Source organism: Amblyomma maculatum, chromosome 8 (assembly GCF_055883805.1).
Source record: "Amblyomma maculatum isolate TAMU_Amacu chromosome 8, ASM5588380v1, whole genome shotgun sequence".
Lineage (NCBI taxonomy): Eukaryota > Metazoa > Arthropoda > Arachnida > Ixodida > Ixodidae > Amblyomma > Amblyomma maculatum.
The window spans coordinates 124,284,762-124,303,649 of NC_139351.1; the positions used below are offsets into that span (position 1 = coordinate 124,284,762).

The 18,888-nt window shown below is 45.8% G+C and overlaps 1 protein-coding gene across 1 annotated transcript in view; it reads left to right on the forward strand.

Annotated features, from left to right (window-relative positions):
• The window catches only part of LOC146182466 (dihydropyrimidinase-like), a 202,459-nt gene that overhangs the window by 2,300 nt on the left and 181,271 nt on the right, over nucleotides 1-18,888 (forward strand). The window contains exon 2 of the mRNA XM_084577592.1: nucleotides 4,603-4,847. Within this exon, the coding sequence (XP_084433718.1) occupies nucleotides 4,603-4,847 (245 nt within the window). The remainder of the gene's footprint in view (nucleotides 1-4,602; nucleotides 4,848-18,888) is intronic.

Below are 18,888 nucleotides of genomic sequence, written 5' to 3' on the forward strand. Positions count from 1 at the left end.
TAATAGTGCATCCAAATCTGTAATTAAAATTGTTAAATATAGTGCAGAAATTCAAGGCGCTGAGTTAGCCAACGCATTCAATGACTTCTTTCTTTCAGTCGGTGACACTACCACCTACAGCTCTGACCTGAATTATATGAATGACCGAAGTAACTCAACTATATTTTTAGAACCGTTTTCAAATAGTGAGGTTGTAGCGACATTTTTAGCGCTGAACAATAGTAAAGCCGTAGATGCCTGCAATATTCAAATGAAGCCTGTAAAGCACGTAATCGATCTACTGGCACCTTGTCTTACGCAAATGTTTAATATTTGTTTGTCGACAGGATATTTTCTCCGCAATATGCAAATGACTAAGGTAATGGTTGTATTTAAAAAAGGTGATAAAAATGACATGTCCAACTACCGACCTATATCGATTTTACCCGTGTTTTCCAAAGGTTTAGAGAAAATAATTTTGAAACGCCTGACTTCTTTCACTGACCGCTTCAACTTGATAAATTCTTCACAGTATGGTTTCCGCAAAAACAAATCTACAGAACTCGAATTACTTGACCAAAAGGAATACATTTTAGAAAATTTTGAATGCAGAAATATAGTACTTGGGCTTTTTCTGGATTTTTCAAAAGCCTTTGACTTAATTACAAAATTCTGCTTAAACAACTTGATCACTATGGCGTAAGAGGTATCGCACACAAATTAATTGAGTCCTACTTACAATATCGTTCTCAATTTGTCCCCATTGGAGGAGAACATTCCTCGATAAAATACATTAAAACAGGTGTCCCTCAGGGAAGCATTTTGGGACCGTTTCTATCCATCCTCTACATCAATGAGATAGTCCGCATTGATGAAACCGCACATTACATAATTTATGCTGACGACACTAGTTTTTTTTCTTTTTTTTTTTTTCAGGTAGATCATGTGCCGATTTGGGTAGTCAAACCAATAGCGCGCTTTCTAAAATTAATGCATGGGCTCAAATGAACTGCCTAAAAACAATAATAAAACGAAAGCTGTTTTATTTCACCCTCACCACACATATGTACAACTGCCCATATTTTGTTAAATAATACTGAAATCGAAGTGCTTGAAAACTTTAAATCACTCGGAGTGTACTTTTCACAAAACGTGACATGGGATGATCACGTGAACTACACTATTAACAAACTGTCAAGGACTATCGGCATTATGCGCCGCCACTGCTACTTTTTCCCTATCTGTTAACATTCTCATATACAATGATTTATTCTCTTCTTTATTAAGTCACGCGTTTCTGGTTTGGTTAACAACAACAGCGGGAAACATTAGAAAACTAGCTGTCTTACAAAAAGGAGCTTTACACCTAGCGTGTAAAGTTCCATATCATTTTTACACTGCAGGTTTATTTAAGAACCTCAACATCATTCCTGTTTCATCAATGTATGATTACAAGCTATGCCGCATGTATAAACTTAGTGTATCAAAAATAATGATGCTATAACAAGCCTCGCACGGCTAACAGAAAACTTCACTGTTTATAATGTACGACATCCTGAAAGGTGGCATGTAGCCAAATGTAAAACAAATTATGGGCATCAGACGTTGAAATTTCAATTACCCACATTTCTAAATCGAATTCAAGAAACTAACACTGACATCTATCGTATATCGCCAAGAGAACTGCGCTCAATATTTGTGTAATGATGTAACATAGCGACTTCACTTTCTTTGCATTATAATGTTCCTTTTTTAAACGACGTTCCATGAATCCTGTATGCTTTCTTCATTATACTGTTTTTCCTTAGCCGTGCGCTTCTCTGCTGCCCGTGTGGTTTTGGGTAAGGGCTCCTCAAGCTGTTCTGACAGCTTTTTTCCTGTCCTCCATGTAAATTTTTGCGTGCAAAATAAATTTTGAATTTGAATTTGAAGCCTACATTGCGACTACCGAGCTGCGTTTGTCCCACTTCGACTTTGTGAACACAAACGGGCCGCCAACGTACGCAAGTGCAGGGATAACTTTAGAAAGTTCAAAATCGGGCTATCAAAGCAAGGTCGCTGCATTAAACCAAATAGGGAGCGGTCGGGCTGAAATTCAGCGCTCTGGAATATTGGCAGCTTGATTTTATTATCGTGCAGTTGAAGGCAAATTTTTCGATATTGTCTGTTCTGTGTTATTGTGCGAAGACAAGTCCCCTTGTCGGAACTTAGGCTCGGATTGCGAACTGAGGGTGAACCCTTGTTGAGTGCTCTTTCATACTGTGTTACCATCTTGTCATCTTCTGCCTCTATCCTACTTCTGCGATGTCATACAAGTGGTTAATTGAGAAGCTGCGCAATGTGGTTGCGCAATTATTTTATTTATTTTTGTATTTACTTACTTTATTTATACATATACCTACATCGCCCATGTTACGTTATTGTAAGGGCATTACAAAGATCGCATGAAATAGGTGATACAAAGTCAAGAAAATAAAAATAAAAGATACCAACATAACAGGAACAAATATTGCAGCTAATACACAATGAAATTCACATTGAATATGTGAAAACTCACTGAAATATTTTAAGGAGGGCTGAGAAAAACAAGGTGGATGGAATATTCACTACACCTTCGTGCAGATGATTAGATTCGTTCATCGTGAAAGGAAAAAGGAATGTCGAAAACATTCGCGCGGCAAGCTACCTCTTTAACGTTGTTTTTGTATGATAGTTTTCAGAGGAAATATAGGATGGGGCCTTCACGTAAACATTTTCATCTATTCCAGTGTCACCATTACATACACGTTAAAAAAATTTAAATGCCAAAAAGTTTCTTCTTTGGTGCAGGGGTTGCCACTCATCATCATCATCATCATCATCAGCCTGATTATACCCACTGCAGGGCGAAGGCCTCTCCCATATTTCTCCACTTAACCCGGTTCTGTGCTACCTGCATCCACTTGACCCCTGCGAACTTCTTAATCTCATCCGCCCACCTAACTTTCTGCCGCCCCCTGCTACGCTTTCCTTCCATTGGAATCCAGTTTGTTACCCTCAGCGACCATCGGTTATCCTCTCTTCGCACTACATGTCCTGCCCATGTCCATTTCTTCTTCTTAATTTCTACTAGAATGTCGGTAACTTGAGTTATTTCTCTCACCCACTCTGCACGCTTCCTATCTCTTAATGTTACCCCTACCATTTTTCGTTCCATAGCCCTCTGGGTTGTCCTCAACTTAAGTAGAACTCTCTTGGTTAACCTCCACGTTTCAGCCCCATAGGTGAGTACAGGCAAGATGCAACTGTTGTATACTTTCCTCTTGAGCGATACCGGTAAGTTGCTAGTCATAATCTGCGAGTGCTTGCCAAATGCGCTCCATCCCAATCGTATTCTTCTTGTTATTTCCTTTTCGTGGTCCGGATCTGCGGTTACTACCTGTCCTAAGTAGACATATTCGCCTACTACTTCCAGTATTTCGCTACCTAATGTAAACTGCTGTTCCTTCCCGAGGCTGTTGAACATTACCTTAGTCTTCTGCATGTTGATTTTCAAGCCTACCTTTCTACTTTTCCTGTCTAGGTCATCAATCATTATTTGCAGTTCATCCCCCGAGTTGCTTAGCAAGACAATGTCATCAGCAAATCGCAGATTACTGAGGTATTCTCCATGTACCCTTATCCCTAACTGCTCCCATTCCAAGTCTCTGAATACTTCCTCTAAACAAGCTGTGAATAGTACTGGGGAGATTGTGTCTCCTTGCCTAACACCTTTCTTTATGGGAATTTTGTTACTCTCTTTATGCAGAACTATGGTTGCTGTGCAGCCACTATATATATCTTCCAGCACTTTCACGTACGGCTCGTCTACCCCTTGATTGCCACTCAAGCTCAGATTTAATGTTTATACTGGAGCCAAGGTTATAATGGTTAGCGACGAATGTGTATCGCGGTCCTGAATGCGTTCTAGGTTGTAAATCATGTTCTGCTTATGTATATTTCATATTGGGCATCTATATTCAGGATAAGGAGTATAATAGTGAGATAGACCGTTTCTTTGGTGGTAAGGGGTGCAGTTTTGAAGTTTCGTTTAAAGAAATTCAATTCAGAGCTACTTTGTTAGACAAGTAGTCCACATTCTTGTTCCATGAACAGTCATATGAGAAGTATACGCCTAAATACTTGTAATTATCAACGCGGTTAAGGTAGTTACCATTAATGGGGTATTGGGAGGGCAAGGGCCGTCGTTTTAGTGTGAACTGCACATAACAAATTATCTTCATATTAGGTGAAGTTTCCATACACCACAGTATGATGCCACATAATTCAAACCACCTTGTAGACCACCAACGTCGAGTCATACAGCTTTAACTTTTCATATCTCTTTACTCTTTTCGGTGTGAGGTCAGGGAACAGAAACCGCCACGTGGCATGTGCCCTAAGGTGAAAAAGGATTCGCTGTGAGAAATATGACATCACAGACCCGTTCAGCCAATCCACATTCATTGTGACATCGGCGGCTTTCTTGCGCAACGAGAAGTCTAGCGTTATCACATTAAAATCGATTTTACCTGTGACCAATATGGAGATATCGTTAGTGCGTTAGTTCTAGATGCGAACTGACCTGCCAGGTCTGTCTCCCAGGCTGGCCGGACGGACACAGCGGAACAGGCCAGGGAGAGTGCGTAGGCGAGCATCATATGCACGGCGCACAGGTCTCCGTGGTGGACGCTGGTCTGGAAGTGCAATACCAGCAGCGCCACAGAAACCGCATAGCCGCTGAAGAGGAATATCCAGCGTCCGCAAGGCTGGGACCACCTTGCCGGCTGACCAGAGGCCGTCTGCTCCAGCACCTGCATGGTTGCCGTGCCAACTTCATCTGGTCAGAGGTTAGTTCGCTTTTTAGTTTGCTTCATGCGACTGTAGGGTTGCTTAGACTTCCTCATAGAATGCCTTCGTTCACTTTACCGCTGGCTGGTTAGCGCCTGAATTTCTATAAAGTGTATTGTGGCAGACACTCTTCGAACATATGTCATTCGCAAATAATCAGAAGTCCACAGCGTGTGCGCTGTTGCCTAATACGCACATAAAAAAATCAACTGGTTCAAGAGAGGACTATGCTGAAAAAACCATCTCTCACACGGAGGATGATGACGGGTAGAATCTGCTTAACATCGCCACAGAGAGATAACCTGACCTGACAGTGACCTGACCGTCGCAGAAATGTAGCCGAGAGCACGAGAATACTCACCAGCCTGGCGACAAGCATGCCGGCCTGCGAAGGTATGACGATCGAGCAGGGCATGGACACCACCTCCGGGAACGCGACGCGGGCCAGGATGGCAGCTGCCTGTATGCTGACGCTGCTTGTACTCATGGCCAGGCGGCCACCACTCTCCAAGAAGAGGGCCAGGCGCAGGAGCCTGCGAGAACCGATACCTCGGGAATTTGACAAAGTCCTCGCTCCTGACAGAGGCCTACATGCCTCCGAATTTCCGGGGCCCTCCCATGGACTGTAACCCTCTGTCAAGGAACACGATGGGGAATGCCGGACAAAGCAATACACACTGTCTCCATCCAAAGGCTTCAAACTCCGTCGATTACTATTTCTCAGTGCGTCGAGTCCAGACAACAACACCGATGCAAAGAAGCAAGAAGCTACCAAATCGAAACAACGAAAACTTCGCCAGTGGCCACCATAAAGAAAACCACCGTGGTTCAGAGGTACTCGCCGCAGGCGGACTTTGATGAGTTGACAATGGTCCCACCACTATTGTCAAAACTGTGATTTAATCCGTTCATCGTATAGTATCGCCATTGATGTCATACTATTTAACGTACCATAAGCATATATCTGCTAATCAACCTCGATGGCAGCTCGCGAGAGGGAGTCGAACCGACGATATACCTACTGTGTGTCTATGTGTACGTTTTCGTGTATCTCCTCGAAATTCTTGTGAAGCAACTTTTCGTTGCACGGCATTCCAGGTGGTGTCATAAGATTTCTCCATGCATATAGCACACAACACTTACTCAAGTTGGAGGCTGTCTTAAAGGCCCACTGTCCACCCTCCGGTCGAAAATATTTTCTTTCCCGGTGACTGTGAGACTTCGCCCCTAGAACGCAAGGCCGCAAAATGTTTTTGAAAAGAGTAACTAATAACGCAGTTACAGCCACCGCAATCACCCGATTCTGTCATGCTTCTCTCCTTCCGTTCCCTCGCAAAGGTTTTTCACTCTCCTGCCCGAGGTCGTCTAGCCTCCGCAAGACAAATTCCCCTTCCTCCTCCGCGTTGGGCGGGAGGTGGGGCGTGGCATTCCGCGAGCGCGAAAAAAAAAAAAAAAACGGCCGAGGGAGCGCGCGCCGCTGGATTCAGTCTGGCCGTGGCGAGGGAAAAGCGCGCAGCATAGAGTTAATACAAAGACTCTAGAGGGAAAGCTGCCCGTTCACCCAATGCATTCGAGGGGTGACCGCGTGATTGCCGCCATTATCCCACTGTTCATTGGTTGCCAGATGAATTTTACTTGCTAAATTGGCACATGAAGATGGTTTGAAGCTGGCAACTTGGATCGTGGGAAGATGGCGGCGTGCAGCTAACCGACGGCGGGCGGCTACTGTTCAGTAGGTGCTGTAAACAACGGCAGAATCGTCGCGTGTGGAGCATTTCTAGTGATATGTTGCGTCGCGTACCTACTGTAACATCACACAGGTGTCCTGATTCTTCTGAGTTGTTATCGCAAGGCCGGCTATCCCTGCGATTGTTTCGCGCTTCGCATGCATTTCGTCCGTCGAGCGCACATGCATCTCTTCTGTGCCCGATCACCTGAAAATATGTCAGAAATTTGCTTTGGCGCAAGACGACGACCACAGTATATTAAAAAAGACAGTGACGAATTCCACAGCAACGGCCCTTGGCCTATCCGGGATGGCTAGTTCTGCATACAGTAAATGTCAAAGGGTGGTCGTGTGTGTTTACTGTTGATCTGCTACGTCTGCTCGCAAACATGGTTTCCAATTGTTCTACATCATTCTTTTATGGCCAGGAAGGTGCCTGAAAGATTATATAATATGCTTGAAACTTGAAAACAATGTATAGAAATTTCCTACAGTTGTGTTATCGGCAGCGGTTTTTAAAACTTTTGTTCAAACCTTTGTTCATTTTTGACGCAGTGAGCAGAAACTGTGCTGGCCACAATGATAAATTTGATGATGGCGGCGAACCAGTGAGAAGCTCGTTTCCCTGCCCAGCTTTCCCTCTAGAGTCTTTGTATTAACTCTATGGCGCGCAGCGAGCGGTAGGCACCCATCCTTCTCCCGTCAGTCAGCGAGACGGACCAATGGACGTCGTTCGCGGTACGTACGTCATTATTGTGGCCCGTCGGGCCAGCGCAGGAAACGGGGAAGCTGGCTTCCCACGGGAGAGCATGAGAGAGCTTTGAATTGTATTTTCGATGCTTTGCGGCGCGCGTGTCACTGTAGCATTTTGCACAGACTATCTCCGGTACCTGATTGAAACACTGGGCTCCTTTGCTTAAAAAGGCCTTCCCTGGACAGTGGCCCTTTAAGAAGGATTTCAAATGACGATATACTTACCTTCATACGTATGCATGTCCGACGTTATATAGGCTGCTAAAGAAGTGTATGACAGCTGGTCGGTATACACATATTCTACAGCCAGCTAAAGCATTTATATGGCTTACAGTCTAACTTAAGAGACATTTACATCTCCATGCGCACCTAATGATGGCTGTATGACTACAAGTGTACAGCGCCAGAAACACGCAGCTTTCTATTCCTAGCTATACCTATTTCCATGGCTTACAGTCTGTAACATTACAGCCATTGATTATCTCTGTAGGCTGCTTATGGTAATTGCATGATTCCTGGTGTATATCTTCAGTAACATACGTTTTCCATAGCTAGCTAATACTGTTCATGTGTCTCTCAGTAACTTTAGACCCATTCACATCTGTATAGAAAGCTAAAGATGAGTAGTAAAGATGAGTATGAGTACTGGTTCTTGGCTTCAGGAGCATACAGTTTTCTATATCTACATAAAACTGTTTATATAGGTTGCAGTCTGAGGTTTATAAAGCCATTTGCATTTTTATAGACAGCTAAAGATAACTGTATTACTAGTGGCCTATAGGTTTAGGAACATATATTTCTATAGCTAGCTAAAACTAGCTGTTTGGCTTGCAGTCTGTGGCTTTAAGGCGATTTCCATCCCTATAGGTAGCTAAATATAACTGTATCGCCACTGGCCTATAGCTTCAGGAACATACAATTTTCTACAGCTAGATAAGGAGATTTTGTACTGTTGTGAACCTATAGCCAAAGTGGTATATAATATTCTGTCTGCCTATAGATATTCAAAAGGCACTTTGTGGCTGACTATAACAGTCCATAGACAGACATAGCTGATCACAAACGTTTCTATTGAACAACATGAGAAAAAGAGTACACGTGAGCGACTGGTATGCGCTGTTCCAGAAGCTTTTGTCGATGCTAATTCACTTCTGTTGTTCACTGCCGGTGTCATGCTGGTCAGTTGGGCAAAACTTACGAGCGGTCCGACTTGAGTCCGTGTAGGAATACAATCATCGCATCTATTGTTATCTGCTAATAAACTACGGTGTAAGCCAGTGCACCACTACAGGTCGTGTTCCTTGTGGGATTGGGTTTGTGCTTTACGTTCACTACATATTAACAACACGCATAATTATACGACGCTATCCGCTCACGGTGAGAGTCCACGCGTGATACAATACCATCGGGTTTCGGTCTCAGCTTGGAATGAGTTACTGAGAGCAAGTCGCTAAGCTGTACAGCAAAATTCATGCTTGCGCATAGTGACTCGTTTTAAGAGGTTCCCATGTACCTGTAGTTCAGACTCTCGTCGCAAAGAGCAGGTTTCACTGAAGTGCTTCGCCAGCTGGGCGGCGTCGAGTCGCCTTCCGCGTATTGTCTTCTCTCGAAGGGAACCCTGTAACGAGTGCCCACTACGAGGCACAAGAGCGCAGCCACGTAGCATCCTCCAGCCATGAGATGGACGGAGGTGACACTGAGGCCCAGAATGTCCACTTGTACAGCCACCAGGGCCCAGATGACGTGGCTCGCGCAACCCTGCAATACCAAACTAACTCTGTCAGGGTGAAGGCGCACTATATGCTGAAGAAGTGCCCTCCGCGGTGGCTTAGTGTTTACAGCGCTCTGCTAATAAGCGGGAGACCCAGCTTTTATCTCACACACTGCAGCCATGTTTCGATAGCGGCGATAAGCAACGCACCTGAGAATTATAGAATGGCAGTGCACATTAAAGACCTCTAGGCGGTCGAAATTGCATGGAGCCTTTCATTACGGCGTCCCCATAACCTAACTCACTCTGGGACCTTAAAACCCGTAACTCAATCCGTAAACCAGGCACTAGAATGAGGCGAGTGTAAAACTGTTTAGAAACAACAATTCATGCACGAATTACAGTCCGTCTGTTACAAGCAAGTTTTCCTTCATCCACCTGCTGTCATAAGCTCTCTGCTTCGCACACTCGCCTGCTGCATCCGAGGATGCGGGTTAGGTTCAGATGGCCGAGGAGCGCTTCTAAGAGAGCTAGAACTGGACCTAGATTTGGTTCAAAGCGCCATTGAGTCCGACGCGGCCGCATATGGATGGATGGATGGATGGATGGATGGATGGACGGACGGACGGACGGATGGACGGACGGACGGACGGACGGATGGATGGATGGATGGATGGATGGATGGATGGATGGATGGATGGATGGATGGATGGATGGATGGACGGATGGATGGAATATAGGAGCGCCCCCTTTTAAACGGGGTAGTAGCAGTCGCTATCATGCTCATTTTTCTCCCTATATCTTAATTATTGATTTAGAATGGTTAACTAAACCATCATTCTATTTATTAAATTTTTGTTCCTACATTACTAACATTATGCCACTTCTCTGCTTCTCTGAAGCAAAGTGATGCGCAGAGCGACCTGGCGTTGGCGCTTCGCAAAACATGCCACTTAGCTTCGCTGCGCCGCCAGATCTGAAGCCGTGGCGCTGTGAAGGCAGAGATCACGTTGCGGCTAGAAGTAGACGACCCTGTACTTGATGCTTTCTACACGCTAAGTTCTTTACTGGACGGAACGAAGGGACACAGACAAGACGAAGCGCTTCGTCTTCCCTGTGTAAATCCTTCCGTCTCGTAATGAATTTAGCGCGACGAAAACATCAGACAGCGCTTCGATGAATGCGAAACGCAAAGCACAGCATTGTTGCTACGTTAACTGAAGTATTAAAACTAATCCTGAGTCCTCCAAAGAATATTTTCCCCCTCTGTCTTGTTACGCTCCTTATTCAGGCTTGGGTTTCAAGGAAAAGAAAAAAATACAAGGGTTCAACGCTGCTGAACCAAATAGCATTAGCTGCGGGTGACCGAGCGTTCTTCTTCTTCACTTTTTCTTCTTCCTCAGCCCACATATAACGTCCCGCTTTAACCAACCGATGTGAACGTGCCTTAGTGGCCTATAGGGGTAACGTGAATGCCAGGGTCCTGGCAGGCTGATTCTGACATAACCGTCCCATGTGAAACAAGAGACCGAAGTTGGCAGCTCCTGCCAGCTTGGGGTCGTCTACGGGGGTAGTCTAAAGGTCGAAGGTCAAACGTCGTTACCGCCGGGACCACGATGACGGCTTGAAAATGCGAGTAGTATTGCTTTCGCAATAAAACTGTCTAACCCAAGTATAACTCATAGTGCCGTTAAAGGCGATATATAAAGAGTGCCAACGAATGTAGAGAAAAGGTGAGCCATATCAGATGCTTCTGATTATTTACGGCTAACTGTGCATGTTAAAAGCACTCTGACGTACCACAGAACAAGGGTGGTTTCTGCGGTCCGCCGCCATCTAAACGCGGCCGCAGCAACCGGGATTGAACCAAGGCCACCTTACGGGTCATAGCGAACGCTTCAATTTGCTCTCATAGTTTTCCAATGTGCCGCGATGGCTCAGTGGTTAATGGCGCTCGACTGTTAATCCTGGCCTCGCAGCCGCTCGCGCCGGCGCGTCACTAACAACCACAGAGGCGAAGAGTAAGGTGCTCAAGTACTTTGCGAGGATCGCGGCACCTATACCAGGTGCTCGATGCTTCCGCAGCGCTCGATTATGGCATCCTTCATAAATTGAGTCGCTTTGGGATGTTATATATATATTATAACCCAAATCATTAACTGAAAATTGCGATGTCTTCCACCTATGTCGGCACATAAAATGCGTCGAGGGAGGGGATGAAGGTGGGAGGGAAATAGTGAATATAGAAGGAGGTAACGTAGTGTGGTGCTCTGAAAGAATTTCAACCACCCGTGGATCTTCTAAATACGCTGACATCACACAGTACAGGACACATTTTGTGTATCGCCTCGATTGCAACGCGGCTGCCGCGGGCGGGATTGAACCCCGATATTCCGATTATGTAGTCAAGTGCTACTGAGCAGCCACGCTGGGGTCGACGTACAGGTTTAAGGCGAAAGCCTTAAATGGTTCATGCTGTCGTGGACAAAATGTGTCCCGCTTTTGCGACGGTTCTGATTGGCCGAGGCGGGATGACGTCATAGAGGTCTCTACCAATCACAGACCACCACCGCAGTGTGAGCGAATGCGTGCCTTATATGGCCATATGGCAATCAATGATCAATTACTAGTGAATTAACTAATTACTGGTTAGTTCCAGTTGCGTAGCAGAATGCGGCACTCAGGCTTCCGCCATTCACTGCTTTAGTCGCTAAAGTCCCTCGAAATTTTTACGGTTAGAATACAGCCTAGCCTAAATCTCAGCATCTCGCGTGCACTCGGGTCCAGTAACTGGTACGAACTTTTGTTCACTCAGAACAAAGATACAGCAGCCATGGCGATGGCAGACCACCTCGCAAAGTTACAAAAACGTTGTTGTTACGTCAAAGCTCAGTCTTTCACGGGTGCGAAGCGGAATGCGTCCAGACGCTTACCTGCCAACGTGCTAGTAGCCAGGCGTCTCCACGAGGACTGGTCACCCTGGCGGCGGCAGACGCCAGTAAACCCTGCGCTGCCGCCGCTGTGTAGAAAAATCCATACTCCTTGAACACGAGGGCCAGCGCCAGTGGAACGAGTGCTGAAGCGCCCCTCCAACAAGGCTGCGAACAGTGACGTCTCACTTAATTCATGCTGCACGGCAACACGGTCCCTATCGCGGCGCATCACTTTCTTCCTATTCATGCTCTAAACAGTGCGGTTGAATTATACGCAGAACGCGCTGGCTACCGACGATCTCAGTGTCAGTCTTCTGGCGCTATATACGCCTGCTTATTGACTTCATGTAGGCGAAAACTAAAAATTATATCGTCTTCTTGAAGCCAAAGAGCCCCAAAAACACTCTGCTAAACACGTCTGGAAGAATTTGAACCTCCGAGTTCTGAAACGCCCCTCAACGAGAGGACAGGCCGCCCAGGAAGGTGCCTCCACAGGTCCCCGGATACCTTCGCTTCTGTGAGTTCAAGCTACGATGGGACGATGTCCAACCGGAGCTTGAACGACTGTGCGCGTTGGCTCTATTATGTATGTACAGGAAGCGAAAAGCACTGCCAAGGCGAGGTCTATTTTGGCCTCTCCGTGGAGTATAAGTGTGGTAAAATAACTTAACACGCATATATCTCCTTAGCCTTTCATGCAAGGCACTTTATCACATACGCTATTTCAATTTGGTAGCTCATTCAGGGGTAGGAAACCTTCATAGAAGCCATTGTAGGCCCTTTAAGACGATAGCGCCAGTTCCTTTCATAGCGGCCGGAAAAAAAAAGTCTATTGAAGCATGCTAAAAAAACTTGCTCTTCGAGCGTGATTCCAACCATCACTGGCGAAAAAGCAGCACTTCCGGACGCCGGCATCGTAGACAACTTGGCCACCGCCACAACTTTTCATGTCTCCAGCATACAGAGGGAGTCATTTGTTTTATAAACATCTGTTTACATACTTCATTTGCCAGGTGCACTGATGTAGTTGGAAACGAAACTATAGCTAGAGTTTCTTAAGCCTGGGTCATCTACAAGAAAATATTTTCAATACGGAACTACTCATACGCTCACCACCACCGACTAATGATCTTGCTCGGTCTTGTTTGTGCCGTCACTCTGATTCGCTAAGATGCTTCGTGAGGTCACAACCACGCGGAATCGCGCGGGTAATTTAATTTCAGTCCTGTGTAGAGGCTCCAACGTGCGAGTCTGCCCGACAGTTCTTTCAAGCTAGCCAGCCGGCAGAGACGGATAAAACCCATGAATGACCAATGACTGACCACGACCTCTTACAACGCTTTTACAAACAAAAAAAAAAAAAAAAGAAAAAAAAAACATCACAGCGGATTCAAACTGGATGGATTCGAACCCGGGCACCCCTCTTCAGAAACCGAGTCTTAATTGATGGCTCGGTTGTGGATGCAGCAACCAACTGATCCACCGCGGAAGACGCTTTCACTCGTTACAACCAGGTCTCAGTAGGGTTAAAAATCCGCCATTTGACGTGACGGCTTCCGAATGGCGCCTCAAGTAGGGTTGAACTCGTGGCCTATGCCACCAAGCGCGCCGTTGCACCGGAACTGATCGTGGACGGCAGGGCTAAACTTTCGGAATTTGATGCGACGGCTTCCAGATGGCGCCACGTGTGCAGCTCAAACTGCAGCGCCCCAGGCAACACAAAACCTCCTAAATCGTTTGGTAAAAACTATCCTAAGGTTACGGGTGTCATCACTGGAAAGATGAATATCCGGTTTATCGAGTGTCCTGTGGAAATGTTAAACAATCGGCTAATTTTCTGATAAAACAGTAATTACGCCGAGTTAAAACAAGTAAGAGGAAAAAAAGGCCGTGATTTAGCACTATAATCGATTTAACAGAGATAGCAACTGCTAATTGTATCTTTCTTTTTTTTTTTGCTGGCAAAGCTAGGGTTAATAAAGTTTCAGAAGAGGACCAACCTACGACACCCTGTTAGTTGAGTCTCCTCATGGCACAACTGTCGCAATAAATAATGGTAAACAGATTGATTAAATGCTTTTGTGTTTCTTGAAGGCGCTTGACTCGGCACATAATTTCCGCTAGCAGAGAGCACTATTCTGCGTTTAACGGAACGAGCACGCACAAAGCAGTATTAGCGGGTGTCCCACAGAAATAATGTCCTGGGACTTTCTTTGTTTTATACATAACAATTATTTCCACAACCTATGTGATCTCCCCTCTGATTGAGTGCTGATTGTTGTTTTTTTGGGGGGGATTTTGATTGATTAGTTAAGGGTATCCAGTTTCACAAGTTCCACAACAAGCTTGAACCTGTACTGTCGTAGTGAGAAAAGTAAGATGTTACATTGAATGTTTCCCAGTGGAATATTGTCTGCTGTAGGTAATATCAAGTCTATATCAAGTTACAAGACCTTACGTGTCCTGTACAAAAATTATCCTTTCATGGATTGATCGTACACAGTAGTTCAGGCTGGCCATGTCTAACTTCAAAAACTAAATTTCAAACTAGTTCCAATTATACAAAATTCGCATTGAGACGTTAATCACCATAAACCAACCATTAAATAATACATTTTGCTTTAGAAATGTGCGCGCAATGTTAGAATACGGGCACTCTGCTTAAGAACCAGAAGCAAAACGATGCATTTTCGAAAGAGAGCCCGTTCAAAATCACGCAGAAAGATTTGCCCTCTCAAACTATAGTTTTACTTTAAGTCCCTCGGTCATATGAAATCGGGATGGCTCCTTCATCAATAAATGGGAAATGAAAGCACAATGGGAAATCATGCCTTAATCATGATAAAAAGGGTCACGAGATTCAAGATGACATGCAAAAATGTTGACGAAACACCGCAGTCACACGACAAAGTCCAATGTGATTAAGGATCTGTAGCAGCAAGAAACGCTAATGCTTTCGCATTTCTCCCCTAGAGCAGACTTGACAGCCCTCGCACACAGTCTTTACTGACTCTAAACATGCTATTCAAAATTATTCGAAAGACTATCTGCCCAACCGCCGCGCGCATACTCCGCGGCAGCACTCCCGATCACAAAATCCACTTAGTCTGGGTACTTGCCCACGCGGGGAACTTTGGGAACGAAAGGGTCGACCGACTAGTCCGAGGTCTAACAAACCGGGCGGGCGGCTCCGCTGATCCAGAGGCCTTCGCCGAGGCTCCTTTGAATTTTGCCGAAATCACTACCTACACAGAGAGACGAGACGACGCTTCCCGCCTCCCCCTCCTGACCTTGACGGAGCGCAGACCACCATGCTGCGTAAACTTCAGACACATTCCATTCTCAGCTATTCAAGATTGGCCCTGATTACGGACGGGGACTACGACACTATCTGCCCCAATTGCGACTATGCAGTAACGGCCACATAGACACACACCCTTTGGGGATGTAGGGGAAGACCACCCCCTCGTACCTTACTGCCGGCTCCCTCCGAGGAGAGCTAGGACCAACTTCTTACCTGCTCAGACAAGAAGACGCAGCTGGCGCTTGTGTCGTGGGCCCAGAGCGTCGCCCCCACCTGGGGGCTACGCCAAGCCGACATGCCTTAATGATCACTATTCTGGCAATAAAAGTTCTCTCTCTCTCTCTCTCTCTCTCTCGAAATTTTTCATGTACATTATCTTGTATGAATGTGACATAAATGTATTATTATTTATGCTGATAGTGTTGTGTCTTCATGTGGCATAATATATTACCTTTATAACTTGAAGTAGAATGCGATATTTTACCACCAACACTGCCATAAGCTTCCGGACAGCGCAGGTACGAAAATAATTTAACAAATTTGACACTGCTATACCAGATGATGTGTGTATTAAGGTAGAGTCAGCTGCTTGTTTGGTTCATTTGTTCAGAGCCTGATTCAATCACTCTACCTCGGCGCAGTAATGCTCCTGTGCTCTTTGCCTGTGTAGGATTAGAGGCTTGCTGCCAAGTAGACACAAATAAACAATAAAGCAAATAACTACTACTCCCAAGGGCCTGAAACTGCGCAGATTACAGGGCTTGAAGCCGAGTAAGGAAAGACGGCGCATTCACTCAGATAATTTGGGGTTTTATTAGACTCAAGACCCGCTGCAGAGCACCAGTACAGATGGGTTGCGCTAAAGTGCGCCAAGGAACCTACAATATGCCTCGTTTATGTGCGCTCGTAACCCTTCCATGTAATTAACGCTTAGAGGTTGGGCTTATCTTACCAAGAAAGCTTGTGAAAAGCCTCACAAATAATATTGGGTCTCGAACAAAGTGCTTGACATTCGCATCGTCTCCGCTTCTCGCGGCAATCGCTGTACTCGATCGTATTTAGAGGCGCGTACTGTCCGACGCAGTTGTGTCTTTTACCTGTGAGAGAAGGCTAAGGATACGATAATATGTCCACGTGACCCTTGGCTGAGATACTGCGAATGTGTGGGCGAAGATCATCTGCACCCACCATCAGTTTCCGGGGCCAGACGCGGCCGATGACCAGCGCTGCCTGCTGGACGGCCAGCAAGAGGCAGACCTCGTTGAAGGATACGCCTCGCTTCCGGTAGAAGCGGTAGTCTGAAGCCCATTGTGACACGTAGCCAGCATGCACCAGCAAGAACGCTACGCTCTGGTAAGACGCAGCCCTGCAGAAACATCAGCCGTAATAATGTAGTATAAGGACAACCTTACGACCATGCTGTCGTTCTGTCCTCTGGCACGCAGACAAACAAAGCCCAAATTGAAGATGTTATACTTAGTCTCAGCGGCGTTCAGAATAATGCTGCGTCTTGTCCTCAAGAGAAGATGCGAGAAACACATCGTGGGAAACGCATGGCGTATCGGAGGACGCCTCATGAAACGTAGCAGCAGTATCGACTGTTGGACAGGTACTGTTAGACAGCGTGAAGCTATTCCTACAGCGTCTGCATTAGCGCATTATTTTGATTCGTCTTGTACGCTGCTTGAAGCAACGCCTTCGGAGCCTCCACGGAATCGGCCATAAATGACAAACAACCGTCCGCTACGAGAAAAGCACCGAGTTCAACATTCGGTGCAAGAAGCGGAGTCAGATCATTACTCAGACACTACAGGTGCACTTCAAGCTGATGTAAACGCAAGCACTGACTATGAGATTTTACATACTACCCTCATTTGTCCATCGCTTCCTGAAATACGCCACATATGTTCATATAGAACAGAAGCAACGCCCCTTCCTTCTCTAATAGCAGAGCTCGTTGCCATTCGCGACGGTTTGTCTACATTAGCAGACAGCCTATATTCTGCACCCCCGACCATTTTGATCTTGCATACAGAATCCAGCCAAGCAGTCCGAGAACTACGGAGTATAGCTATTACCTTCGACATCATCAACGATATCTGCAATATTGTGCAAACGTATCCTTGCCCTGTGCTTGTTGTGTGGGCTCCCCGCACTACGCTCCGTCTTACAGAAACTGATGATGCATCCTGTTCCCAGAAAGTGACATATCCTCTGCCTATATTGAAGTTGTCCGTAGGAGATGCCGTAGTGCCTGCAAAATAATTTCTTCGCCGCTCCACGCGTGCTGATTAAACCTTCCCGGCGATTTAACTCGCCGTGAGGAGGTGGCGCTGAGAAGAATCCGCGTGGGTGCTGCGTTAACGTCTGCTGTAAAATCTTCCTGGACCAGCCAGACTGCTCCCATGAACTGCCCTTTCTGCTCAGCCCCTGCTATGGAAGCCACACTAGACCACTTACTAACAACTTGTCCTAGTCTTCGCGTGGCCCGCAAAACACACCTTAGAAGCCACTCTTACAACCCTACCAGACTGCCCGACACAGGGGTATGAACTCATGGCCCACACCGCCGAGAGCTGCTGGCATTCATTGCTGCTACAGGCCTGTATCAATATATTTAAACCCTTATGCCGAAGGGCGAACTTGCGCAATAAAAAAAAAAAAAAAAGACAGGTGCTCTGGCTGCTTGTCCTGCCACCGCCACACGTGCCTGTTTTCTTCGAGATGCACAGAGCGTAATCTCCATGATTTCTTTTCAAGCGTATCAGCTTTTCCCCTCTCAAAATATCGAACTAAATATCCAGCCTTTCTTCTTGTCCCCACATTTCTAGCCTCAGTCTTTTGGATTAAGCTCCCGTATTCGGTGCTCAACATCGGCTTTCGCCTCGCTGGGTCCGAACGAATTGCGGTCAAGACAGATACTGCATCTTGCTTTCCCTGAAAAGCAATTTAAACAAACAATGTAGATGTTGACGAACGGAAAAAGTTTGTAAAGGCGCTATCGTGTGTACTGTTAGAGCAAAGCTTGAGTGTCCTCCTAATTGGATTGGAAGATTGGTTCATAGGAAAGGAGGTGCACTGCCTGTCACATTTCCCGGCGGTTACCTGAACGGCGCCGCAAGGGAAGGCAGGAAGGTGGGATTGAAAGGAGAAAAAGAAAAAAGAGGTACTTGAGTGGAGGGTTCCGGGATAATTTTGACCACATGGGGATCTTTAACATGAACTGACATCGCAAAGCACACGGATACCTTTGTGTTTTGCCTCCATATCTTCATAATTCAAACCGTCAACCAATGTACAACCTTGGTAACCATGTAAAACAATTCTCACCAAAGCTTTCGTTCGTATATCTATAGGTTCGAGCCATGCTTAAAGCCCCACTATTTCTGTTCTCACAAACTCCGTTATTCTCTGCTAAGATAGGAACCATATATATCACTGCACTTTCATCACGCACTTCTAAAACATTTTGCGTCTCATCGCATCGGACATTGGTTGAAAGTTGCAAGTTAACGTACCGGCACGACAACTTTTTCCAGCTCATTTTCTCTCTATAGACCTTTTCATAATTGGCCAAAGGGCGCTGCCATATTGGAGACTGGGCTGTGCTCAT